A 27,869-nucleotide genomic window follows, 5' to 3' on the forward strand; every position below is an offset into this window, starting at 1 on the left:
GAGGAAAGTGGCTTTCTTTGTGGTCGTGTGTCAAGCATTGTGCCACAATTATGAACGCTAAAAACTACTTAGATATTTTGATTAGATGAGAGGTTCGCTAAAATATAAAGTCGCAGTGCAGCACTCTGCTGTGCTCCGACCGAGTATTGCTGTGGCGGAAACGGATGCGGATGTTAACAGCACGACAGCAAACAAACTTGGGAGTACTTTCAGCGGATGTGCGCAGGTCCGTTCCATCCCACTCTGATGGGTTTGGGCTCGATTGGGATTCGTATTTTTGATAGTTTTTACTTACCGGTTTATTGAGGAAACGCTGGGAACATTATCCTGAGAGCATATAGCTTCTGCCAAGAGCCGATCTCGGATCTCCCAAGCAAACATTGTGGGGTTTTCGCGTTTATAATTAGCTATTGCATCTACTACCGGCGGAGTGGCCACCTTTGGCTTGGATCCTCCTATAACGCCGGCCTTAAAGCTACCAGTCTCATAATATCTGGAAAGATTATTAGATCAGTTTTGTGTATCCTTAAAGAAAACCGATGTTCTGTGGCTAATTACCTTGATAGAATCTTAGACACACATCCATGACTCACGCGCAACTGGCGGGATATGTCACATGGGCGGACCCCATTGTGGGCCAGCTCCACAATGCGTTGTCGAACGACATCGGGCAGTGGGCGTCCGTTCACGAATACGCCACCTAACTGATTCACTCCTCCATGACCTGTTTCAAGGAAGCAAACATTTTTTAATGTACAGCGAGCTATTGTGTTGGACAGACCAGGGCAGTGCCATCGAATCGGTATTAATCTGAGCAAACGCAAAGAGACGAGGCAACGATAAAGATTGAAAAGAAAACAACTAATGATGAACATGCGGCAAAGGAAAACAGCAGTTTCCGCTTCATTTACTATACATCACTGCGGTCTCCTTAATTATTTCGCAGACTCAGCTATTCTCCCTTTTACACTTTATACAGTCCTCCTTTAAATGTTTGTACATATATTTTATTTTAGTGTAATTAACACGAAAATAATTTTATAAAAAACACGACCGAACTAAAATGCTTGTGTACATATTTGGCACTGTGATATTCTACCATTTGTGTACCCTATGAATTAAAAGTTGTGGTTGATCGCTGTCAAATTCGATCTAGACACATACGTCTGTCATTTTATTTTTGGAGCTGTCTCGCTGAAATTTTACCAAAAGTCTTATAGCTATTGCAGATAGTTTAAAACAAAATAAAGGTGTTTTTTTACTTCAGCAAAATGCTTTTTGTATATGGTATTTTTGAGCTACTCTTGATTTTAAAGGCAGGCACGCCCCAAAAGTTGGCAGGCGTAAAGTGAATAACAACGGTGTGTGTACAAATTATATCTTATTGTTCTTGGAGTCTGGACCGACAGACGGACAGAGAGGCAGAGAGACATAGCGCTCGTCTTATGATCCTAAACAAAAATATTAATACTTTATGGGGTCGTAAACTCAGACCACACGATCGGAATCGAAATACTGTCCGTCCCTCCGTTTTGCAAGTAAATAAGTCTCCCAGTCTTAAGGCTACTTTGATCAAATATTACTGAAGTTGCGTAGCTATTGCACGCAGTATATTAGTCGGATTAGACGACTATAACGACTATAACAACAAGAAGGATCCAAAGAATAACGATAAACAAACGATCACGCCGATGTTCTTTATTATTTTGACATAAAACTATCACAGCTTTGCTGTTTTATAGGAAAGATCGAAAGATCTATATAGAATTAACGGAAATTAACGTAAAACAAGAATGGAAGCTTGCAGTCTTCAAATATAGCGAACACAATGCATAAAGGCTAAACAACATCGAAGCTATGACGATTATTCTATTCATTATACCCTTGCAGAGCAAAGGGTATTATAATTTTGGCCAGAAGTTTGCAACGCAGTGAAGGAGACACCTCAGACCCCATAAAGTATATATATTCTTGATCAGCATCACGAGTAGAATCGGAATACGTCTGTACGTCTGTCCGTCTGTCCGTCTGTCCGTCTGTCCGTCTGTCCGTTTCTGCCTAAACTAGTTTCTCAGTTTTAAAGCTATCTCGCTGAAACTTTCCCAAAATGTGTGTAGTTATTGCACGCAGTATATAAATCGGAACGGGCCGGATCGGGCGACTATATCGGATAGCTCCCATACGAGAGAATGAAATAAAAAATTCTTACTCCGTTGTTTTTGATCAGATCGACTTGAATTCTTCAAGATGGCGTTTTCTAACTGTTATTGAATTTCGGATTAAATTTGATCAAAATCGGATAACTCTATCATATAGCTGCCATAGGAGAGATCGAAAATTATATATAGAATTAATGGAAATAAATTGATAACATCGTTGTTTTAAATCCGACGAGCATGATTTTTTGAATATAAAGTTTTTCAACAACGTTTATATTGAGAAAAAAGTTTCATTAAAATCGGTCATCTATATCTTATGGCTGCCATAGGAAAGATCGAAAAATCTATATAGAAATAATGGAAATAAAATTATAACATCGTTGGTTTTCATCAGACAAGTATGATTTTTGGAATATAGAGTTTTCTTACGACTCTTGAATTACGAATTAAATTTGATCAAAATCGGACAACTATATCGTATAGCTCCCATATGATCTAAAGTCAAAAATATGGAAAATGAATAGAAAAATCGTCTTAGCTTCGATGTTGTCTAGCCTTTATGAGTTTTGTTCGACATATTTGATGACTGCAAGGGTATATAAGCTTTGGCTTGCCGAAGCTAGCTTCCTTTCTTGTTTTCCATATTTTCGACTATAGATTATATGGGAGCTATATGATATAGTCGTCCGATTTTGATGCAATTTTATTTGTTATTCAAGAGTCGTTAGAAAACTCTATATTCCAAAAATCATGATTTTCTGATGAGAAATAACGATGTTATCATTTTATTTCCGTTATTTCTATATAAATTTTTCGATCTTTCCTATGGCAGCTATATGATATAATTGTACGATTTTTATGAAATTTTTTTTATGAATCAAGGCTAGTTAAAAACCTTGATACTCAAAAAATAATAGTCGTGTGATGAAAAACAATGACGTTATCAATTAATTTCCATTAATTCTATATATATTTTTTGATCTCTCCTATGGCAGCTATATGATAGAGTTATCCGATTTCGATAAAATTTAACCCGAAATTCAATAGTAACTAGAAAACGCCATGTGGAAGAAATCAAGTCGATCTGATCAAAAACAACGGCGTTAGAATTTGGTATTTTAATTTCTTGTATGGGAGCTATCCGATATAGTCGCCCGATCCGGCCCGTTCCGATTTATATACTGCGTGCAATAACTACACACCTTTTGGGAAAGTTTCAGCAAGATAGCTTTAAAACTAAGAGACTAGTTCTGGCAGAAACGGACAGACGGACAAACGGACAGACGTACAGACGTATTTCGATTCAGATGGTGATGCTGATCAAGAATATATATACTTTATGGGGTCTAAGGTGTCTCCTTCACTGCGTTGCAAACTTCTGGCCAAAATTAGGGTAAAGGGTATTACCCTTTGCTCTGCAAGGGTATAATGATACCATCGTTGTTTTTTATACCACGATAATGATTTACCGACAGACGGACAGACGATTAATTATTGGTGTTTGAGATGTCTTCTTTACTGCGTTTCAAACTTTTGACTGAAATTGTAATCCCTCTGCAAGATTTTAAAAGCAAACCTTCTGAAGAAACCCAATTTGATGATATATAGGTACTTGAATCGAAAACATCAGCCAAATATAATATGTGGTGCTATTAAAGCTGTGGGTGTCACAGCAGTGGGCTAGTGAGATTACAAAGGGGCGTGGCACAATAAGGTTGTAAACATGTTTCATTTCAATATTTTATCCCAGATATTTCCCGAGATCTGACATTCATACGGACGGACAGACAGAGGGACCGACAAACTGGGCTAGATAAACTCGGCTGATGATTCTAATCAGGAATCTATTTACGACATGGGGTATAAAGTGTTTCTTATGACCTGTAATATACTTCTTAACAACTAAAGTACACTGTTTTACTTGACAACTAGCAATTCGTGTACAGATCTCTTATTGAAAAGTATGACTTTTAATTGGTATACACATTCTGTTGTTCGGACCGTCGTGGCTAAAGAGCCACAGTGATTGTTTGAGCTTCGAGGACTTGATTTATAAGGCACAAGACAACAATGACGCATTCTTCTGATTTAAGTGAATAGAATACAAACAGTATTATATGACAGTTGAGCACAAAACAATTGTCTCTTGTTTAAATTTCTATTGCAGTCGTTATCCTGCTGAGCAGGGGTTCAGTAACACACTTTTTAAATTCCAGCTGCTGGTGTCGTCAGTTCAAAAATTGTAAATGAAAATAGATTACAACAATAAGGATCTTTACAACTCAGAAAAACAAATTTATAAATATCTCAGTATATCTCGCTGAATCTTTACCAAAGGTTGTGCAGTTTTTAGTATATATGCAGTACAAATTTCGGAACGATTCGATTCAATAGTTCTGATATACTGATAATAAACTAAAATAAATAAAATAATTTAGAAAATAAATAATACAACAATCTGTAAACACCGTTTAAAAAAAAAAAATCTTTTTGCAATCTATATACTGTCAGCATAGCAGTCTGGTAAAAATGTTGGGAAAGTTTCTCCGAATTAGCTTTTAAACTGAGAGAAATTTGTACTGAAAATTAGACAGGGGGACAAACTTAAACTTCCTTTTCGACGCAGATTACTATTTTAAATAGTAAAGGTTTGCGATTTGAACAATTTATGTCCCATATTGACACTCTGCCCTATATTTTATGCGACTTTGCTAATTACGTTTAATGAGTAATGTTCATGGAGCACTAGCGAAACAATTTGTTGAGTCTTTTTATATCTATAGCAGGGTATTACATGTATAGTATTCCATCATGTTCTGGTTGTAGCGATAGGCTGTGGATAGGTCCATTTTAAGGAGGATTAGTGTCGTATGCAGTTGTTGTGTTGTACTCCGTTTTTCGACCCGAATTTGGACACAATCACTATTTTGCAATCTTTTTAAGCACCATTTTATTCGAATTTGGTTGAGAGGTAAGCTTTAACTGTAAACGTTGCACACGTACCGCACCGCAACCGCAAACCGTAACGGTAAACCGAACCTGTAATCGATGCCGATACAGCCTCCGATTGCGACAATGGAGTTCTGATTGACGTTCTGGAAAAGCACTGGCTATCAGCTGGGATCTAAAGATACGGTTTGATTTTCGCTTGTCTACTTCTTTGCATAAGTAGAGTAGACCGAGCACTCGCGTTGCTGTGGCTTATCCTGTTGGCCTGAGCTTCATTTTCAACCGTTGACATTATTTTTTTTTTTTTTTTTATTTAAAAGTGTGTTTTCTCTTTCGTTTTGTGTGCCGTAAAATATTGCTAACCATTTTTTCCGGACTGTTTGCTGCCAGCCGCAGAGATTCTGCGCACGGTTTCCTTATTCTTATCTACTTCTACTATTTTTGCTTATTCCTATCTCTGCTCAGTGCGGGAAGGCGCGGGCGTTTTCATGTCCTTTCAAGCACGCGGTCCCTTTTACCCTCACTATGCCATCGCACAGCCCACTCGTAACGGTTGGTGCTGGCTCTTGGCAGCCGTTTTCATCTTACTGCAGGCAGCCAATGAAGACAGACCAATGCCGAGAGACCGGCAAAGCCGTAGCATCGCCACAGACGATAATATTGGGTGGCTGCTCTTGTAACGGCCAATCCCATCGCTCAGGCTCAGAGTATGAAAGCATTTAGATGGATGCAAGGGACTTTATTTTTAGGCAGTGTTTGCGGCTTATATCAGACGATATAAGGCGAGGTGGCCAAGGCTCCAAATCAATTAAACTTATGGCCGTGCATGCGATGCACAACAGTCAAAAAATCTAGCTTCTGTGTTTTAAAAACCACTTATCCACAGACAAGATGACTTTTAAACATAAATTAACCTCTGGCTTCAACTTTTTAACCATATGCATGGCACATTTTAATTTTACACGCGTGTCAACTCTGCCTGCGACTATCATAAACCGGAACACGAAAAGAACCATAGAATTGGGCAACCTCGAAATCCACCAATGGCCGCAACGAAGGGTGGCATCAGTTTGCAGCGGCACCAATCACAGCACACCTTTTCTGCCTACTACTCAAGTGTATTTCGACATCTCTTTCACTCACTTAAAGGGTGGGGTTACAACGCCCCCCCCCACTGGCACGGCGAAAACTGTTCACTGCATTTTAAAAAAAATGTTCATCTTTTTCCAATATTTAAAAACAAGTCCTATATTTTCCACAATGCAAATATATATGTTTATTACATCACTATGCTGCATGTCAAATAAGTCAAACGTCTGCCTGTTTCTTCGCAAACCAACCTATTATAACAACAGCTCCCATAGGAAAAATCGGAAAAAAAAAACCATAACAATATAGAAACCTATGGAAAGATAAAAAAATCGATATAAATTAGTGGAACAAAAAATATACCATCGTTGTTATACCCTTGCAGAGAGTATTATATTTTCAGTCACAAGTTTGCAACGTTGTGATGGAGTCACCTCAGACACCTCACGATCAGAATCGAAATACATACGTCTGCCCTTTCATAAAAATCGGACAAGTACATCATATAGCTGCCATAGGAAATATTGAATTGGCGAAAATAAAATTATAACAGCGTTGTCTTTCATCAGAAATGGATAATTAGCATCACTACCAAACATGTACGGACAGACGTCTGTCCGTCTGTGTCAGGGGCGGACGCAGAAAAAAATTTTGGGGGGGGTCCGGACCCCCCGGACACCCCACCTGCGTCCGCTCCTGGTCTGTGTGTTTCTATGTAATGATTTTTAATAACATGAGATACTAGTCCCAGTTTTAAGATAGTTTTATCTCCATAAAACGGGCGACAGTAAGGGAAAGCTCCTATATAAGGGAGGTAAATTTTACCAAATTGACATGAATTTTAAATTGTGTATATTTCATGAAAATATGATGACTATATCATATAGCTCATATAGGAAAAGTCGATAATCTACACTAATATAAAAATTTGTTTGTTTGTTTGTTTGTTTGTTTGTTTGCAGCGAATAGGCTCCGGAACTACTGGTCCGATTTCAAAAATTCTTTCGCCGATAGAAAGCTACATATATTATAGTGGAGTTAAATAGGCTATAATTTATTTAAAAAAAAACTAGGGATCCGTAAGAAAATTGCAATATTGTCGCATATAAAGTGAGTTGCTACCTCATCACACTGACAAACACGTTCCCATAGCATTTTAACTCAATTTTTGTGTTCACTGTGAAATTGTTAAAAAAAAAGGATTTTTATTCAATTTAAGTTGAACTGTGAAAATTATGTGGATCGTGCATTTGAGGATAAATTCACCACTCTGTCCATAGTCCAAAATGCTTAGAGGACGACGTGCAAACATTGGCCGCAGACATCCAAGCCAGCAGCCAGTATATTCACAAAACTTAAGCGAAGAAAGACAAATGAGCACATGGAGATCATTGGCATCATGCAATCGCTTGGCATTCCAATATGACCCCACTGCGAACTACAGTGATAATGAAAATTTAGATATTGGACCAATGGCGACTATATACCGATATTGCAGTGCGTTAAAGTTCAAAAGAGAAACGCTGGATTGTGCTGCGCAAGTGGAAAAGTCAAACTGGAAAAGTGTTAAATCACCATCTTTCTATACTTCCATATATTTGAAAAATGTTGCAACATTGACTTTTATGTTGTTAAATTGTGTTGACCAGCGAAGCGGACACAGTGGCTCGCCGAAGCTATCTTCCTATCCTGCTTTTAAAATAAAAGCATGATTTTTAATTAATTTAAAAATTTGATATTTTAAAAACAGGTCCAGTCCATTAGCTTCAAAGTTGTTTATAATGTTGCATACTTTTTAGATTTTTTTGGGTTGTAGAAAATGTAGTAAGAAATGTAGATATTGTCGAAATCTACATTACCTTGTAATTAAACTGAATGCACATTCCCTTCATATACACAAATTATTTAAATATATATTTATTATATATATTTAATATATATATGTACATATATATATATATGTTGCGACGAAAACTCGATGCCTTGATTGGTCCCCAGACAGACTTATACACTTATATCCTTTTGCTTAGTGCGTCTTCCGGGTATAAAGTCGCTATAAGCGGATTCAACTGTATTTAGATTGATAGATAATATAGAGATATCAGCGAGCCGAATCTTATATGCCCTTGCAGTAAACACAAATGTAGAGCAATATGCATAAAAAGCTAAACAATGTCGACGATTTTTCTATTAATTTTCTATATTTTCAACAATTGTTTCCTGAAATTTAATTCAAAATTCAAAAGTCATTAGAAAACTCTATGGTATATCCAAAAAATCATGCTTTTATGATAAAAGACAATGATGTTAGGGGCCGTTCAAATATTACGTAAACAGATTTATTTCAATTATTATTATTTGTATGAAATGAAATTCGAAGTTTAAGGGTCGTTATAAATCTCAATATATACATTTTATTAGGATCAGGTGAGTCTCTTGAGAAATCTTGACAACCGGCTTTAAAAATACAGCTTAGAGAAAAATTTTCCTGGAGCGCGTACTTTATTTTGTCTCGATCTTAAACACTGTTTCTCGGATCGAAATTTATGGACATGTCTAGAAGACATGTTGTAGAATTCAACAATATAAAAAATCGATTTTTTAAAACAGGGAAACCCATGTAACCCCTTAAGCATCAGTAGTCATCATACAACCAACTAAATAAATGGCACAACTGTTACTTTTCTCCAAAAGAGCATCGCCGAGATTTTTTTTATAATGTATCTTTCATTTGACCATAGCACACCAACCCTACAAAAAGCTATTATGACTTTTTTTTAGCAGATGCAAGCTTATGTTTTGGGAATTGGTTGATTTTAATTAGATTTATTGAATGATAAGCAAAACCATAAGTTTAAAACTCTGTCCTATTTTCCTTAAAAGAAAATTCTGAGTTGCGCTCGGCAGCAATATATGTTATCGGCCTTTCTGTAATGGTAGCTACTTTATAACAACTGCGATTTAATAGCAGAACATTGATGTTATGACCTGTTTTAAAGGGTCTTATAGGGACCGGGGTAAAAACAAAAGTACGTGGAATACTTCCTTTCCTTTTTAATAAAACTAGTAATGACGAACTTTTTAGCTTCCTCTGCACTTGTGGCTTAAAATGGGAACAATGTTCAGCACATATAACTTTTTGTACGTTCTGATTATGTGGACGTTGAAATCTACACCGCATTGTGTGATCCACCTGTGAATCAGCACTAGAGTTTCGATCGTCGCCGAGGAAACAGTGAGGGGCAGCGCCCAGTTTCCCAGTTTCCAATGACCATCTCCCTGACCAAACAAAATAAATAAAAGAAACAAAAAGAGTTCTGTCGCAGCCAGGAAGCAGCTTTGTGGTCAAAGCACATTTTTTCAATTAGGTACCAAGTTACTTGAGCCAATTCCTACAAAGCCGCAGAAAATTGATCTGATGGCGGTCACTTAGTATTGTGAGAGAATGTTGTCAAAGCGAAAATGGGTGTGAATTCCTACGTGGGAGATTGGGTGCGTACCCGCCTGGTCACGCAGTAATTGTAGTTAAGTATTTAGCTTACCATCGCCAGAAATGCTGCCTTGCGAGCTGTGTGAGTCTTCTGAAAAGATAGGAGATCATATTTTGCATTTTAATATAGATTCAAATACAGGTATGCGTTGATTTGTGGTACCTGCCCCGTTTTGCACATCATTCATAGCAGTCATCCATTCGACACTTTGGGCCTGTGACATAAAATTACCAGCAGACGGCGGCGTAGCACCACCTGATATGCTGCTCAAAATCCTATTCGAATATTCGTCAAACTTGTTGGCTGGTAGAGAATAGATAAAAAAAAGAATAGAAAGACATACATAGAATACATATAAAATGATAAACATTTTTGCTATTGCAAAGGATAATTTCAGTTAGAAAGTGTAACTCAGTAAAGGAAACACTTTATACTCTAGATTACCCTCACCACGCGAGTTAATATCAACATGTCTTGCTGGTTATGTTATGATGTATTTATCACATGATGGTTATATTGATTAATTTTATTCAACAAGATGACTAGCATATCCCAACCTCTGCATATATGTACATATTCATATGCCTAACATCAGTTTTAGTTTTATTAACCGAAAGCAAATGTAGTTATTATATTTAAGTTCGCAGATAAGAAATCGTGGAACGCTGAAAGGGAGGACATGTAGAATTTCCTTATTCCAAACATTCCGTGACTTGGAGAAAACATCATTTCATTTAATTTGAAATTCCTCAGCTTTCATACAATTCAACATGAATGCAGGAAGAATAGATTTCTGCGACTTCTGGTTTCAATGACAAAAGCATGGCTGGGGGATCGCGTCCCGAGTGCACGGCTCTTGAAGCTCGTTGTACTGTCCTCCACCTCCTTCGGAAGCAAAGGCTATTGTTCTTCAGTTTGGATTACCTTAGACGCTTGGATTGCCTTAGACTAACATCCTTTACTTAAGCAGTTCTCGGCTAAACATGTTAATAGATTAAAAATTCAGTCTATTTGTATTCGTTTATGTTAATGTAAGATTACATTTTTTAATAGTCCCACATAGATATATATAAGTAATATACTATTCCATGGGGAAATAACCAATACCTTTTTTCTTCAATATATGATTGTCCTGCTACCCGCAATAACATAAATTATGATTACCTTTCGACTTGTCTTCCATCTGTGAAGCTGCATACAAGTTGCTTCCGGCATGTTGCTGCTGGTCATGCTGATTTTGATTTGAGTTTATGCCAATGCTCAGGTTATCACCAGTCGATGTGCTCTGCAAGGTGTGTAATGTCGGTGGACTGGCCTGATGTTGTTGCAGCGATAGATGATGGTGTTGCAATTGCTGATGGTCGTGATCATGCTGCCCTGTGCTGGAATTCAGTGATTGTTCTTGGGCACTGTGCAGAACCTGCGGCTGGTGGATAATTCGGTGGGGAAGCTGATGTGAGAGTGTCCCAAGCCCATGGCCAAGATGTGATGTCTGAATATCCATTATGAGCATCAGAGCCTTGAAAGAGAGTAATTGATATACAGAAAAATGTTGGTCCTACATTTTTTACACATAGTTAATAATAAAAGACTTGTCCATTTCCCATTATGCCCTTGCAGAAGGAAGTATAATTTCAGTCAAAAGTTTGCATCGCAGTGAAGGAGACATCTTAGACCCCATAAAGTACATCTTTATATTCTTGATCAGCATCACCATATACCAAAAGTTGTGTAGTTATTCGACGCAGTATATATGTCGGATCGGGTGACTATATCGCATAGCTCCCATAAGAGAGATCGGAAAAGTAACGGGCAAAAATTATCACGCCGTTGTTTTTGATCGTATCGACTTGATTTTTTTCAGATGGTGTTTTTTAACTACTTTTTAATTTTGAATTAAATTGTATTAAAATCGGATAACTATATTGTAAAGCTTCCATTGAAAATATGAATACAATAAGAAAGGAAGCTGGATTCGGCTTATATGACTCGAAGTCATCAAATATTATTATTATTATTATTTATTTTATTATTTTCCCAGGCTACAAGCTATTGCTTATTTATTATTGCCCTAGTCACATTGAATCGAAATTTAACATATATATTATATATGCTTAAAGTAACTTAAAACTATCATTTAGAAATTTAAAATTTAAAAAGGCTTTGCTTCAATTTGAGATCTAAAAGTTGAATTATTTTTAGTAAAATGGTTATTCAATTTTCAGTCAGAAGTTTCCAAAAGAGGCAAATGGGGCCTAAATATTATTGATCAGTATCACCCGATACAGCCAATAGCCATGAGTCTCATTTAGCTCGCTGAAACTTTACTAAAAGAATTTATGCTAGTGCAGTGTATATGGCATGTCGGACCGGGATCGGAATAGGTATATTCTTTAGCTGCTGCCAGAGCAAGTACCAGAATAAAAACAAGAGGCAATGCTGGACTTGGAGATGCCCGACACTCGAATAAACAACTTCCTTAGGTGTGACAACTTTTTGAAGATCTCGACATCCATACAGAGAGCAGATATATATAGTTCTTCGTTCAAGGTGTTACATACTCTTCAAAACACATTTAAGCAGTGTTAAGTAGAAAATTTGTATAGTTTCGTTGTTCTTTAACGTTCGTATATTTCACAAAAAGTCAAGTCCATAAATTCTATTAAACAGCACAGTCAGATTTTAGTTTTAATTAAAATAAGTAAAGAATTTTGTAGTGTAGCGCATTTATAGAGTTTATAGAGTGCCGGTCTAACTAAAAACAGTCCAGAAAACTAACCTTCAATGCTGCTTAGGGCATTTGCTATTGTATACACAAAAACAATTGCTCATGGGGTTATGGGCTTTGATATGCGCGACAGCAGGCAGCGGCGTTTCCCGCTCTTTTAATCGTGAAGTGAAACGAAGTCGTCACCAGCTACCTTGCTCCTTTGTCCAGCAATGTGTTCTGCCTTCCCGCTTCTACAGACCCGCCAGAAGGTTCAGGCCGCGCAAACGTGGTTGCTAGCACTCATTCACCTGTTGTTAATTGACCTTTTCGGGACTATCTCTCCCCTACAGGTTCAAGTAGTTGGAGGATCAAACCAGACAAGGCCGGGTGAGTGCACAGTGTAGACTCATGCCAGAGTTTGTCTAGGCCATCTGTTTTTCTTTTAGGCATACATTTATTTGGAGTATAAAGTTATTGCTTATTGATTTCTATAAGCCCTTTTTTTATGAGCTTACAGAATTATATTTCCAAGAATTTCTATATAAATTATTTATGCTTTTATTTTCACTACTAATTAATTCGAAACCCATCTTTGTGCATCTTTATACAACAACATATTCAGACCATTAAAAAAACTTGTACGCATAAAAAATTATTATTAAAATTATTGATTATAAAGTTGCTTTTTACTAAAAAAAACATCCTGTGTTAAATACCAACTTAAAAATTTCAAATTTTATGTAAATGGAAATAAGAATTAAGAAAAAAAGTCATGGTCGGCCATGCCAGTCCTGCTACAAGGTCACTTGGGTTTCTACACTTTGTTCTTTTTAATTTCACAATCAATTCAGAAAAATAAAAGTGGGAAAAATAAACGCATTTTCACACACTTCAACGGAATAATGGCGTGGCGAGTCAGAAAACTTTGCTAAGACAATTAGAAGCTCAAGGTCAGGATCGTGGGTAAATTTCAGGTGAAGTTCGGCTTAGCATAGAGCATAAAATCATAAAATGTAAATATTTAAAAAAAAAAGCTAAGTTACATTTATTTAACAGTGGGATTTTTTAGTTTACTTACTGAATCTCTTTATATCAGTTTATTTGCTCAGGATGACAACAACATTGGTGCGCCAATTGTATTAGAGTTTCTTGGAAAACGAATTTAAAATCACAGCTATAGATTCCGAAAGTACACTCGCAGTATCACTCAAAGTATTGTATTTTTTTTAAGTACTTCTATCCAAAACAGCACTTGGCAGAATAGAGACACCGCGTTCCACCTGTGGGCTACGAGGCAACGGAGTAACACAATTTTCAGGTGGATCTTGAAGCGCACGCCAAGAGATCTCGAGCGAAACTAAATTGTTGAATGGCAATGGACGGCGGAAGCCGATCGTACACCGCTCAAACCCCAGCGACCACCTTTCTGAGCGGGTTTCTAGTGGCTTGGCTTATGTGTTTTTGAGTCTCGCTCAAAACCTGGCCCAAGACGGCTTTACGGTTGGTCGGTTCCATTCGCGCTCAAACCGACTGTCGACTAATGGGGAGACATATCGTGCTGGTCGGATCCAAAAGCTGGACTTGAAATACGATCATTCTATATGGAATGAGTGGGACGACACAGAGAGCGAACCAAGTAGAAAAAAACAAGTAGAGTGAAAGAGTACAAAGCAATTCCTCTTTTTGCTTTGAACGTTCTTCAAAGTGTTCAAATAGGCAAGAAGTTTTTACTAATAATCTACTTTTGTAGGCTTGTAGGCAGACGTCCATAAGTCAATGTTATGATAGCACTGCCACAGCTACTTGAGAGCAAAACATACCCAAAAATCTAGCAAAACTTTCAAACCGCATTGTTAGGTATACATATAGATATATGTACATATAAATTGTATTATATGAGAAAAGAAAGCTTCCTATAAAAGTGCAAATGGACTAAACTTGTAGACAAATTTTTTAATAAAATCTAACAAACAGACAGGCAGAGGATATTGAATTTTAAGAGGATATTTAAATTCAAATTTAATAACCACTGGTGAAAAAAACAAAGCCATGGAGAGTTTCAATAATCAGCACACTATATTTTATAATTACTAAATGTATAAACTATTTTTGGAAATTTAAGAAAAATATTTTTTTATATGGTGATATTATATAACAAATTTATAAAAATACTTGTTATAAAAATATACACTTAAAGGCATTTTCAAAAAGCATGAGAAACACTGTGTAGTTACTTGCGTAGAAATCTGTCTATAAAATATTTCAGTAATAGGTAAAAAAAACTCTTGCGACCTCATAGGGTATTTACATATATCCCTGATCGGAACTTTAGGATCCAACTCCCGGATGATAAAAGTGATGAACACGCCTACTAAAATTAATTTAATATTTATAATAATATTCATAATATTTTTATTTTGTCTTTATTTTCGATTTCCGACTATTTGTATCATTAAGATCGGACTTTATTAAAGATTATTACCTAAATCAAATAAAAAATTTGAGGAAGTTAAATTGCATACTGAGCGTTAAAACCTACCATAGGGGTTCTACTGTAGGACTGGAAAGAATATTTTGTCGAACGAAAGGGGGACTGTTCACGTAGACAATCAACCCCCTTTTTGGTTTTAACTTTGAGTGACCTGCATTCTACAGGTTGACCAGAGCGACAAATTCCTATATACGAACGCATTCGTATATATGGTATATACAATACCAGTTTTTAGGTATGTAGTGAATTATAAAAACAGTAATTAATATAAGTAGAGTCGGCACTAATTTAAATTGTAAAATGTTCAATATGCGTTCGTAGAGTAGTATTCTTTTCTTTCTTTTAAATAGAGTATTATACTTTTAAGGATTAGCCAAATACAAATAAGTTTTACAGAGTTTTACAGAGTTATCAGTCATGCGAGAGTCAGTATAGGGGAATATAGGAAAGGACTCTAAAATTGGTATCACTGAGCCGGCCTAACACAAGTTGTTTGTACCCAGTATCCAGCTACCCAGTATCCAGCTAGCAAAGCGAAAACGGCGCGTGCCAAGCAATTTTCTACTACCGTTGCAAACTACACGGAAGGGAGAGGAGAGATCACTCGAGCGTTTCAGAATCTAGAGCTTGAAGCTATTAGTTTAAGAAACTAGAAACTCAAAACACTGGTAAGAAGGCCTGCGTCATGGGTTTGTTTAATATTCTTTCAAAAATTTACCTATTCTACAAATAATTATCCCAATTAATCGATGTTTCTATAAGCAACATTTAATAGTAGAGACGAATAGTACTGTTTTTCTGACTTTGCTTGTAAGTAGTTGCATACATGTAAATATTTTTTTATATTTTAACCTCTTTATATATCTCCCATCCCTTAGTTTTCCTCAAACGGAGAAAACTCCAGATACCGACAATACGCGCGCTTTATATATGGAACACCTGTTAGACCGGACTGCTGCATATGAAAACCTACCCTCTGTTTTTTAAATTCGTTCTTTAGACTTTTATGTAATGTGGTTAAAATGTGTGTTATAACAAAGCTGGCGCGAACACACTTGCGAAAAGTTCAATGATCTTGAATCTTTGAAATCAAAGGTGCATTCAAAAATTCAAAAGTGCAAGTACATAAAAAAAGTAATGAATTTAGCTGGATTAATTTTTCAAATTATTGCTATCTGATTTTATAGATTTAAATAAATTTTTAAACATTTTTTTAAATTACTTGCTTCTGCCAAATGATGTACTATGATATTTGACCGAACAAAGTGTACATAAAAATACGTCTGTCTTTGGTAACTATTATTAAAGCACATGCCTATGTATATACGTACAAGCATTTTTTATGAATTTTATAGGTCTTGATATGAACAATCGGTATTCATGTGTTTTTGGTATGAAATTCGGTATTTCAATCGTGGCTCGTGGCTTTTCACGGTCTGCAGGCCAACCGAGACAGCTTTTCCGCCGTTTCTTTTGGTTGTTGTTGACTGCTAACTTTAGGTACTGGAACAGCCTTTGTTGTTTCTGATGTTATATACTGCTTATTTATACTACTAACTATTTTTGTTGGCATACCCTTGCAGAGAGTTTGATAATCATTTTCAAAATTTTGTTGCACGGGGAAATTTACTTCGCGATTGTTACCATCTACAGTTTAGAAATTCCAAGTTTATATTTTAATAATTTTTCATTTTTTTTCTTTTAGGCAAAGTACATTAAATTAATATTTATTTGGATAATCATGAAAATAAAATAATGCCCGATACGGCTAGGTAGTAGTATATAATAAAATGTTTCTATGAAATTTTTGAAATTCATGAGTTGTCAAAAACACTATTAGTTCTATATAGATCGCTGCTATATGGAATAATCAGATTTTCATGAAATATTTTTGATTCAACCGTAGTTAACAAACTGGATATTTTAAAAATCATCCTTGTCCAATAAAAAAACGTTATTAAAGTTTTTGTTCCACAAAGACGGGACTTGTAGAGTAATACTGCATTTATAGAGTGTAATAAGCTGAAGAAAGCACTTGCCACCCCATAAAGTATGTATATTCTTGATCAGGATCAACCGACGAGTCAATCTATGTCTGTCTATCTCTCATCTATTCGTCCGTATAAAAGTCGAGCTCTCGCCAATTATAGGAACTCAAATATTGAAATTCAAAATGTAGATATGTACTTTTTGTTCGTACGCAGTCCAAGTTTGATAAATTACGCCCACAAAACAATCAACAAATCGAGAAAATATCTATGTATGCTCGCAGTTTTTACGTTACAATATATTTGATATTGATATATTTTGATTTTACTTCTAAAAACGCAGAAAACCGCTTTTTATTTTAATTTGCCACGGCCACTTTCACGTCCACCAGCCTCAGGAAGCGTCATCACCTTCCTGTTTGAACGTCAATATCCTGAAAAAATTCGGAGATATTGGGATTTAACCTACAGGTTTAAATAGTTAATTTTAAAGTAAGTGCCACGCCCACTTTAAAGCTCACATATCTGGAGCCAATACAGACACCTTAACAAATTCAGGCACTACACATACATCTGAGTATCTTATCTTTTCTAAGGCAGCTAGATACAGTAATCCAATTTGAATGAAATCTAAATAAAATGTATCTTCAATGTCCCAGCAATCATGGAAAATTGTTTAATGGCAGCTAGATACAAAAATCAGGCAAATCGAAAAGAATGAAAAAGACTTTCGTAAAAGCAGCCTAGCGCACCCAGATCGACGAAATACGTAATTCAACTACATATAATATAAGAAAGAGCAAAAGCGAGAATGGTGGGTGACACATTTTGTTTATTGAAGTACTCAGATAGAAGAAAAAAACAGGAAAATTAAGTCGATCTGCCATCGTACTGAAATCAACTCTAGTAAACGTTCGCCAGTCCTATGCGCAATCAATAAAAAAATTCCATCTTCCAAAGCGAAATTAAAACCAAAAAATTAAAAAAAAAAAAAAACAATCCTACCGCAGTCTAGCTCAGACAAAACCCGTAGAAAGGCTAATATAAACAATTAAAAACAAAAACTGATAATCAAATAAAAATAAAATATACATTACTCCTAGGCTATATACATAATTAGGTTACAGTCATAAGACCGATTTTTAGACAATGCTGTTTTTTTTTTTTTTTGGGTTTTTCACTATTCTGCATGTCTGCATATATCACCCTTAAAAAAAAACACTTTATATTATTAATGTAAACTTAATATTTTAGCAGAAAAAGCCAAATAATATTTGGGTTGTAGCAGTCATTTTAGACTGTATTTTTGAAATGTCCGCTCAAGTAATCGGACCAAGTGGTGGTCACTTCTAAAAGTTGCCACTGTATTAGATATGAGACACTTATATCGATGCACACATTTCTTGCTATCGATAAATAATTACTTATAGCCTAGCTTCACTGTATTGGGCCATCTATCGAGTTAGCCATTAGTCCAACTACTAAAAAATTCAATTTAAATTTCTTAGAAGCTTCTACTTGTTTGATAATACAAATTATATAAGGAGTTCATTAAGGGAGTATTCTACTGTAGAAGAGCCATGCATTTGGCCCGGTTTTTTAAGCGCTGAAGCGCTTCATAAAAAGGAGGGTGTCCTGGCGTGCATTATTGATCTGAAACATAAAAAACATAAACGGTGGCAGTTGAAAAAAGAATATTTTTTTAAATATTTTTTAACAATTTTGAATTTTTTACAAATACAGTAGAATCCTGTTATAACGACTCCGCTTATAGTGTCCGTCCGGGTATTGCGACGAAAACTCGATGGCTTGATTGGTCCCCAGACAGACTTATACACTTATATCCTTTTGCTTAGTGCGTCTTCCGGATATAACGACGAAAACTCGTCGGTCCCTTGAAAAATATTCATAGCTCGTTTGTAAATAAGAACTAATAGCATTTTTATATATTTTTTAAAAATTTTTAAAAGCACAAATAACGTATTATCCCAGCAATGGGGCAACGCCAAAAAAGCTTTAAAAGCTTCAAGCTGCATGGTGCGCCTGCTTAAGAATGCTATGTCATTGAGGAACCGTCGAAGGTACAAAATATTGTTTCCTTGCTAAAACAAAAATTTTTTTAAACACGTAAAACATTTTGATATGTTGTAATTGTAAAAACTCGTTTTTGGATCCAAAAAATAAATAATAGATTTTCCAAATTCGTGAATAATCCGTCTAATAGCAACAAGGTTTAATTTTTTGTAAAACACAATAGTTTTACAATGCAGAAACACATGATATTTGATACTATAATTTCCGCTGACTCCGCCGCACTTGTAAGTAGCCAATTGGCGTCGTCTGGTCTCGACTTCTTCTGTTGTATGTATTTTTTATGTTTATTATATGCTTTGGTTAGGACAGGCGTGTCTGTGGGGGATATTTGTATGGTAGTTGACTCCTTGGAGGCACCTGAAGTCCTGTTTTTGTTCGCCGATTCTGTTTTAACTTAATTTTATGTAGAGCCATTCAGCTCAAAAGCTTTAAATTATAACTAAGCTGCGTGAATTGAAGCTTTTCCGCATTGTATTTTGTATTATAAACAATTTTTTACGGAGGAACAATTTATTATGTGTTACAAAGTCAAAAATAATATATAATTTAATGTTTCGATCTAAAAAAAAACAAGAAAGGAAGCTACCCTTGCAGTCATCAAATATGTCGAACAAAATGCACAAAGGTTAAAGAACATCAAAGCTAAGATGATTTTTCTATTCATTATACCCTTGCAGAGCAAAGGGCATTATAATTTCAGTCAGAAGTTTGCAACGCAGTGAAGGAGACACCTCAGACCCCATAAAGTATATATATTCTTGATCAGCATCACGATCTGAATCGAAATCCGTCTGTCTGTTTCTATGTAAACTAGTCTCTCAGTTTTAAAGCTATAGTGCTGAAACTTTCCGAAAAGTTGTGTAGTTATTGCACGCAGTATATAAGTCGGAACGAGCCGGATCAGCCGACTATATCGGATAGCTCCCATACAAGAGGTCAAAAAAATAAAGGGAAAAAAAATATTACGCCGTTGTTTTTCATCGAATTGACTTGATTTCTTCCAGATGGCGTTTTCTAATTACTATTGAATTTTGGATTAAATTTTATCAAAATCGGATAACTCTATCATATAGCTGCCATAGGAAAGATCAAAAAATATATATAGAAATAATGACAAAATAATCATAACTTTGTTGTTTTTTATCCACGAGCATGACAATATAATATGGCCCTTCTTGTTTGAAATTATTGATTGTGTTTGATTTTTATGTACTTCAAGTTCAGTATTTGATAAAAATTAATTTTTGAATTTCTTTCATGTTCTTGAATACTTTCAGATCTTTAACTTTAGCTCTTGATTTCAAAAAGCTAACCATCCTTAAATCGTATTTGGCATCTTAAAATAAATAACTTAATTATTTACAATCTAATTCATGTACTCACTGCGAAAAGCCTTGGCGCACTGCAATCTTTCGCCTTCTTGAAGTAATATAATAACTGCAACCACTTTATCCACAAAATTTACACTTTACACTTTAACCTGAAATTAAATAAGAAACATAAAATAAAATAAGTAATTTGTTGCAAAACCTTTGTTACAGTAAGAGTTAGTATTTATTTGTTAGTAAAAAAGGTATTTACCTCTTTGGGTTATTGATTCACTGCATCTTGAAGTTCACTCCAAGAAGGAAGGTATAGTCATCACCTGTAATGAAAAGAAAATTTGAAAATATGTATTAGTTTAATTATTTTATACAAATCGATTGTTTAAAAAAATACATACCCAAATGAGTTGATGCACTGCATTCTGGGGTGGAGCTCAATAAGATAATCACTGCAACCACTTTATCCGCACCATTAACACTTCACCCTGAATTTAAATAGAAAAAATTTATAATAAATAATTTGTTAAATAATAATAGTTAGAATCAATTTGTTAGTAAAAAAGATATTTACCTCCTTGGGTTATTGGTTCACTGCATCTTGAAGTTCACTCCAAGAAGGAAGGTATAGTCATCACCTGTAATGAAAAGAAGGATTTCAAAATATTAGTTCAATTATTTAATACAAATTAATTATTTAAAAATGAAGAGAAGGGCTTCAAAATATTAGTCAAATTATTTAATACTAGAGGTCCTGTGTCCGCTTCGCTGGTCAACACAATTTAACAACATAAAAGTCAATATTGCAACATTTTTCAAATATATGGAAGTATAGAAAGATGGTGATTTAACACTTTTCCAGTTTGACTTTTCCACTTGCGCAGCACAATCCAGCCGTTTCTCTTTTAAACTTTAACGCACTGCAATCTAAATTTAAGAAATACATACCCCAATGAGTTGATGCACTGCATCCTGGAGTGAAGTTCAATAGAAGATCACGCCATTAATCCTTGATCTTGCAGCCTGTTCTCCAGTCCATTTTGGTGGTATCAGCATATATCTTCGGTAACCACATTCTTACAACTATTCTTACTATATATATTATCATAAGATGACTTTAGTTGTTTTAGATAATTAATTGTGTTTGATTTAGGAGTACTTCAAGTTCATTATTTGAACAAAATCACCTTTTGAATTTCTTTCTTATTTTTCTTGAATAATTTCAGAAATTTATCTGTTGCTCTTGATTGATCTTAAAATTAATAACTTAATTATATACTGTCTAATTGATGTACTCACTGCGAAAAAAACTTGGTGCACTACATCCGAATATCCTACTCCAAGTTACAAGTAAGATGGTGTCAGCAATTATTTTCTGCAAGCAGCCAAACACACAACCAAAAACCTGAAAAAAAATAAAAAAAAAATAAAAAAAAATAAAATAATATTTAATAAAATAATTGCATTACATGTACAAAGACCACGTCATCACTTGCTTAATAAAAAAAACTGCTACCCACCTCTTCGGGTTTTGATGCACTGCATCCGGGAGTGGAATCCAGTAGGAGGAGTCGACCCTTGATGCACTGCATCCGGGAGTGGACTCCAGTAGGAGGAGTCGAAGAAGAAAACGTTAAAAATTTAAAATGATTGATGTCGATGACGTGGCCATATTAATTTAATTAACATATTAAAATAAATAATTGCATTACATTTACAAAAGACCACGTCATCACTTGCTTAAAAAAAAAACTTCTACCCACCTCTTAAGGTTTTGATGCACTGCATCCTGGAGTCCACTTCATGCAGGAAGGTATCCGCCACTTTCAAGTTCATGCCAAGTCAGGCTATGATGCACTGCATCCGGGAGTGGACTCCAGTAGGAGGAGTCGACCCATGATGCACTGCATCCGGGAGTGGACTCCAGTAGAAGGAGTCGACCCTTGATGCACTGCATCCGGGAGTGGACTCCAGTAGGAGGAGTCGGCCGGATACTCCCTCTTCACCAACTCACACGCACACACACACACTTCTAGAGACCTGAGAGAGTTTCTTAGAGAAACTGCCGGTTATCCCGGAGAACTTGAGAAATTGGCCAAAATCAAGGGGTATCCCACTACGAATCAGCCAGAACGAGTTGGGAATTATAGGTGCAAGAAAACGTTAAAAATTTAAAATTATTGATGTCGATGACGTGGCCATATTAATTTAATTAACATTAAGTTAACATTACATTTACATTATATTAAATTAACATTAAATGAACATTTTATTAACATTATATGAATTTTAATTAACATTTCACATTTTTTTTAAATTCTTTAACCAACAGCATCATTTGAATTTTTCTTATGTTTTGGCCCATAATAAATAATTTAATTAAATTTCATGAAAATCAGACGACTATATCGTATAGCTGTCATAGGAGCAATCGGTGAAAATATGAAAAAATAAGTAGAAAAATCGTTATTACTGCGTTGTTAACAAGTGATAAGTTATCCGATTTCGAAAAAATTTAATCCGAAATTCAATAGTAGTTAGAAAACGCAATGTGGAAGAAATCAAGTCGATCTCATCAAAAACGACGGCGTTAGAATTTTGTATTTCAATCTCTTGTATGGGAGCTATCCTATATAGTCGCCCGATCCTCGGCTTGCCGAAGTTAGCTTCCTTTCTTTTCTTTTTTTTTGCTCTTGTTGGAAGCTTAATGAAAATCAGTTTTTTTTTAAATATCTTTAATCAGGTAATCATGAAATGGCTGTCAGTGTTTGAGCACAGATAAATTAAGTTTAGTTTTTAATTTAATTGAAATAAGGAACTCACAATAAATTTGATTTCTCAGGCTCGAAAATGAATACAGGCATCCCCAGCGAGAAATATGTTCGATGGATTGGATTGGATTGCTTACCGTATCTGTAAAACTGTCACTACCAAGTGACACCAAGGGACACTGCCAGTGCTACTTGTGTGACAAATATCAACGATGCGGTTTTCCTTTGACCCTCACACGCACTCTGAGCAACCCCTTAAGGGCAACAGATGCTTCTTCAATTGCCAATGTCTATGCTGTCGCCAGGGATGCTGTATCGTCGTTGTAAAGTGCTGCTGCTGCTTTAGCTTCAACTGCTGCAACAGCTGTGGCTACCGAAAATCATTTCCCCATCCGGCTCTAGCACGCAGCAAAGTCTCTGACTCCGAAGTTTTAAGCGGATCAAAGCTACTGGGAGCCATTTTGGTGCTTGTACGCTGGACAACTGCATTAGCAACGCTTCTGACAAGCTGTATTCTTCTCGATATTTTCTCGCTGCTCAACCAGTCTGGTGTTTCGGATGGAAATCGCACGAATGACAGATCGGTGCAAGTATCCGTATCTGCGACGCCAACCGAAACTTCCAACAACAGTTCGGAAGTAAAACTAAAGTTATTTTATGGGTACGAGTCTTTCCACATAAGCAACGATCAGCAGGTGAAATCAAACGATCTCGACAAAATGTTTTGCAAAAGTCGTAATCGCAAACGTCAGCGAAGAAGACGCCGTCGACGAAGGCGGAGACGGCGCCGGCACAGTAACTCAGTTAGCAACACGCGGCAAAAAATCCATCGAAAGCCAGATAAATACCGACGAACTGGTCAACTGGCACCAAATAAAGACAGCTTATTTCGACAGCAACTAAGCCTCAGCATTGGGACATGCCAATCGTTAGAGACGAACTATGGATTAAGTTACGCCATGGTGGCAGAAGAAAAACTTCTGAGTCAATCAGAAAGAAGCGTTATAATGTCGCCTTTAAGGGATTTAACGTCGCCTTGGCTATCGACACAAAATTCAATGCGTAACTGCTTGAAGATCAAACGCAACAGGACCAATCTTATTTGGCTTCTTATAGGACTTGTTTGGTTTGAAGTAAAACTCATAAACTGCAATGGAATAAGCAGCAGCAATTACTATGCTTCAAATTTGGATACTCATAAGGGATGCACTTTGTGCGACGAAGGAGGCAAACTTAGCTTTTACAACGACAAAGGTAAGATAAAATGTTTAAATGTTTTAAAGATATTCTGAACGGTTTTCGTAAAGAATCAATAAAGAAGACAGCCTGACAGATATTAAAAAAAAACTAATAGCTTAATTTTCTGTCGATTGAAATAACTCTAATCTAATTAGGATAAACGAGCTAGGTTGCTCGTTTAGCATGGCGAACTTAGTTAGTCGTTGGGTCTCTTACAATTTCGGCTTTCCCAGCGTTGAAAGCATCTGACTGAAATTATAATAACAAGAAAGAAAAGTCGAGTGACTAAACTTCTAGAACCCACTACTCAGACTAACATTCAATTACATTTTCTGAATATTAAGTTAGAATCAAAAATACTCCCCATACAATACCTGTATAAAAATACAAACTGTTTAACTTACATAACACTCTACAATTGTCACATTTACACAGATAACCCACACACAGACTACAACATCTACAACAAATACCATACCAACAATTACTTCAACAACAAAAACAGTGAACTTCACAATCACATTGAGTCCAGCGACAAGATTCGTTTGGAGTCGATAAAACGGCAAATTTTAACGAAACTTGGTCTTAGCCAGAAGCCAAATGTTTCACACCCACTATCTAAGCAATTTATTTGGGAGACAATATATCGCGCAGATGGTGGTCAAATGATGATCAACAATGCATTTGAGAGTAATTCCAGACCACGGACGTTAGCTCTACCCGGAATGCACATGTTTAACCGTCATCGCGAAAGCATCTCCAGTAGTGATCAAGATCGCAATCATTATCAATATCGATCCCAGCTTGATTATACATTCAACACAACTAAGAGCTTTGTGTATGAAAAAGTTTTTAAAAGCCGTCCTGCGGACGAAAAAAAAACACAAATTCAGCAGGACGACTTGAAAAATGACTACCTAAAAGAATGGCCAAGGAAAGGTGAATTGAAAAGTATCTCTCGTTTTGCGTCGAAGTATACAACTCAAGTTCAAGACCAGCCCCAGAGTTTGACCAAAATGCAGAAAAATGGATACCATAATGAAAAGAGCAGAAAACAGCAGCAAATGGTTGCAAATGCGTTTAAAAAATCGACATATCTGATAGATATAAATCGTAGTAGTGATAGTAGCGCCCAAAATGGCATAAATGGTGAAATACGGCGCAACGCTCATAATTATATTTATGATTACAGTGCTCCGACTCCAGATAACAGTCAGTACCATGGAAGTAGCTCAAACCTTGGTTATCAGCCAGTCCTAGCGAATGTAGAGGACGATAAACAAAAGCTGCCTTATGAATCGGTTGTTTATGACCAGGAAAATATTGATCACGAAGATTTTTTTGGCAATACTCAGGAAATAATTACATTTGCAGAAGAAGGTAAGTATCTTGCGTCGAACAAGGCACTTCGAATGCAGTAAAAAAATGTAATCAAGAATGTTACCATTTTGGGTAAGCTCATGCTTATATATACCCTTCCTGTTATTACAAATGTCGAGAATGTTTTTCCTATTGTAAGTCGCTATTATGAAAGTGTGCTACTCTGGGCTTGTCAAATTTTTAATTAGTTTTTTAAAGTTAATAGAAATAACTTTTTACTATTTTTATTTTTATTTTTGTACCCTTGCAGAGCAAAGGGTATTATATTTTCAGTCACAAGTTTGTAACGCAGTGAAGCAGACAACTCACTTCATTTTGGTCAATTATCTAATAACATTTATAAATCAATTTACATTTTATTTGAAGGAACACAATTTCGACAATACCGAATACTTGAATTTTCGCCCCAAAACCGCCGAGTTCCTAACCAAAAACTATCCATACGGAGCGCGCAGATTCACTTGCGGATAGATAAGCCACACAGCTTATGGATGGAAAAAGCGAACAAATTAGAGGAAGATCACTTGCTCAATACCAAACGGAAATGGCGGGCCAATAAGCCTCATCATAGGATAAAAGTGTGGGTATTTCAATTATCAACTGCAATAAATATTACGGAGAAGGTAATACTAAGTTAATGTTATTTTTCGAATGAGGATGTTAATGAAGTTTACTATTAGGGAATAGACAAGGCAATCATGTTCCGGGCTTCCTTCGAAGTGAACACCAAACGCTTAGGATGGCAAAAATTTGATTTAACCGAAACAATTCGTAACTGGTACGGCCATAGTAGCAATGAGAAGCTACGACTATTGATTGACTGCACTGGATGCGGTGGTCGCTACTCATTGCACCTATTTCAAACTGCGAGACTAAGAGATAACACATCAGAAATAAATTCGAATCCGAATCGACCATTTCTCGTACTTTATACGGATTCGTCGAGAACAAAACGTGTGAGGAGGCGAGCTGTGGATTGTGGCGGTGCTCAGAGTGGACAATGCTGCAAGGAGTCTTTCTATGTATCCTTCAAAGCACTCGGTTGGGATGACTGGATTATTGCGCCCAGGGGATACTTTGCCAACTATTGTAGGGGCGATTGCACAGGATCGTTTAGGACACCAGATACATTTCAAACATTTCATGCTCATTTTATAGAAGAGTATCGAAAAATGGGCCTTTTGAATGGCATGCGACCGTGTTGCGCCCCAATAAAATTCTCCAGTATGTCTTTAATATACTACGGAGATGATGGAATCATTAAAAGGGACTTGCCAAAAATGGTTGTCGATGAGTGCGGTTGCCCTTAGCGTAAGTAATTAGCACATATTACGTAAATCAAATATTAACAAAAAATTCTACTTCGCAGCTTGCTCAATATCTGCCTTTACATTTTATATTTTCCGTCCGGTAGGCTTAATGTCCTCCGTCATCTTGAATCCCAGTACGAGAATTTAATTAAAAGTATAATGATACATTAAATTTTATTAAATCAAAATGATAATGATAATGATGTGTTATGGACATAGATTAGACTCATTTGTATGGTATTTTTAAATAGGCTGTTGACAATATTTGTATATTTACGAAAAAGCCCGAAATTATAAAAGTGCCTAAATTAAATGAACATGTATAACTTAAAGAATGACGAAACAAACTATCACTAATATATCTTAAAATATGATAAATTCCGCTTTTATTGTAGTGCACTTACATAACAACAAAGAACATATTTCAAAATCGTAATTTGCTTTTCAAAATAGTACATTTTCAAACATTTAAAATACATTTGTCTATTAAGTAAATGTAAGGAATTAAATATAGAATTAACTCAAAAATGTAGATTTTTTGTATATCTTGAGTTTTAAACTAAAGTTTCAAAATGTAATGGGAATACTCGAAGAAAAATGGAATTAGCAGAAAAAATTGCTTTTAGCTGGATTAAACTAACATTTTTTACACAATTTTTATTGAAAGTTAAAAAGTGTCAGTAAAATTATAGAAACGAAATAGAAAAATTGTCATATTATGTCTTCGATGTCGGTAAGCCTTAACGCATTTTGTTCGTTATATATCAATTCGTTTCGATAATAAATATTAAAAATGTATTTCAATGAAAACTTTGAACTACTCATAAAAGTTAAAGAAATGATAAAAATTATTGGAAAATATCATACGATACAGGT

The 27,869-nt window shown here is 35.7% G+C and overlaps 2 protein-coding genes and 1 long non-coding RNA gene across 17 annotated transcripts in view; 2 read left to right on the top strand and 1 right to left on the bottom strand.

The window, feature by feature from the left end:
- The window catches only part of LOC108095035 (paired box protein Pax-2a), a 28,687-nt gene extending 15,104 nt beyond the window's left edge, over positions 1-13,583 (bottom strand). For 4 of the 6 annotated variants that reach the window (XM_017195922.1, XM_017195920.1, XM_017195918.1 and 1 more), the window contains exons 1-6: positions 13,477-13,583; positions 10,853-11,207; positions 9,851-9,991; positions 9,740-9,778; positions 559-724; positions 296-493 (exon numbers count right to left, since the gene is read on the bottom strand). In XM_017195922.1, the coding sequence (XP_017051411.1) occupies positions 296-493; positions 559-724; positions 9,740-9,778; positions 9,851-9,991; positions 10,853-11,201 (893 nt within the window). In that variant the 5' untranslated portion in view covers positions 11,202-11,207; positions 13,477-13,583. Of the gene's footprint in view, positions 1-295; positions 494-558; positions 725-4,953; positions 5,542-9,739; positions 9,779-9,850; positions 9,992-10,852; positions 11,208-13,476 lie in introns of those variants that run through there. The other 2 variants (XM_017195919.2, XM_017195924.2) reach the window with 2 other exon arrangements.
- Positions 13,206-14,375, top strand: LOC108095036. 6 transcript variants are annotated; one of them, XR_001771598.1, is made up of 4 exons: positions 13,206-13,411; positions 13,468-13,587; positions 13,648-14,048; positions 14,149-14,375. It is a non-coding gene; the product is annotated as an uncharacterized LOC108095036 (long non-coding RNA). The 6 variants fall into 6 exon arrangements; XR_001771601.1 differs by having other exon boundaries at positions 13,495-13,587; XR_001771599.1 differs by having other exon boundaries at positions 13,206-13,372; positions 13,455-13,587; positions 13,648-14,061.
- Positions 14,376-18,957: 4,582 nt separating this feature from the next.
- LOC108095009 (inhibin beta chain) lies at positions 18,958-27,787 on the top strand. Of its 5 annotated transcripts, XM_043207622.1 has the most exons (7): positions 18,958-19,195; positions 20,249-20,396; positions 23,136-24,318; positions 24,739-25,683; positions 26,050-26,306; positions 26,364-26,994; positions 27,053-27,787. In XM_043207622.1, the coding sequence occupies exons 3-6, from the start codon at positions 23,277-23,279 to the stop codon at positions 26,991-26,993; spliced, it is 2,874 nt and encodes a 957-aa protein (XP_043063557.1). In that variant the 5' UTR covers positions 18,958-19,195; positions 20,249-20,396; positions 23,136-23,276; the 3' UTR covers position 26,994; positions 27,053-27,787. The 5 variants fall into 5 exon arrangements, with proteins under 5 accessions (XP_043063557.1, XP_043063559.1, XP_043063558.1 ...); XM_043207624.1 differs by lacking the exon at positions 24,739-25,683; XM_043207623.1 differs by lacking the exon at positions 20,249-20,396.
- Positions 27,788-27,869: the final 82 nt, after the last annotated feature.

This window comes from Drosophila ficusphila, unplaced genomic scaffold (genome assembly GCF_018152265.1).
Source record: "Drosophila ficusphila isolate 14025-0441.05 unplaced genomic scaffold, ASM1815226v1 contig_220, whole genome shotgun sequence".
Lineage (NCBI taxonomy): Eukaryota > Metazoa > Arthropoda > Insecta > Diptera > Drosophilidae > Drosophila > Drosophila ficusphila.

Excerpts from the sequence above, each read along its gene's own strand:
- LOC108095009 (XM_043207622.1), top strand. The coding sequence starts at position 23,277 with ATGCGGTTTTCCTTTGACCCTCACACGCACTCTGAGCAACCCCTTAAG. Across the intron at positions 24,319-24,738 it reads TAGCTTTTACAACGACAAAG|ATAACCCACACACAGACTAC; the intron begins GTAAGATAAAAT and ends ACATTTACACAG. Across the intron at positions 26,307-26,363 it reads CAATAAATATTACGGAGAAG|GGAATAGACAAGGCAATCAT; the intron begins GTAATACTAAGT and ends GTTTACTATTAG.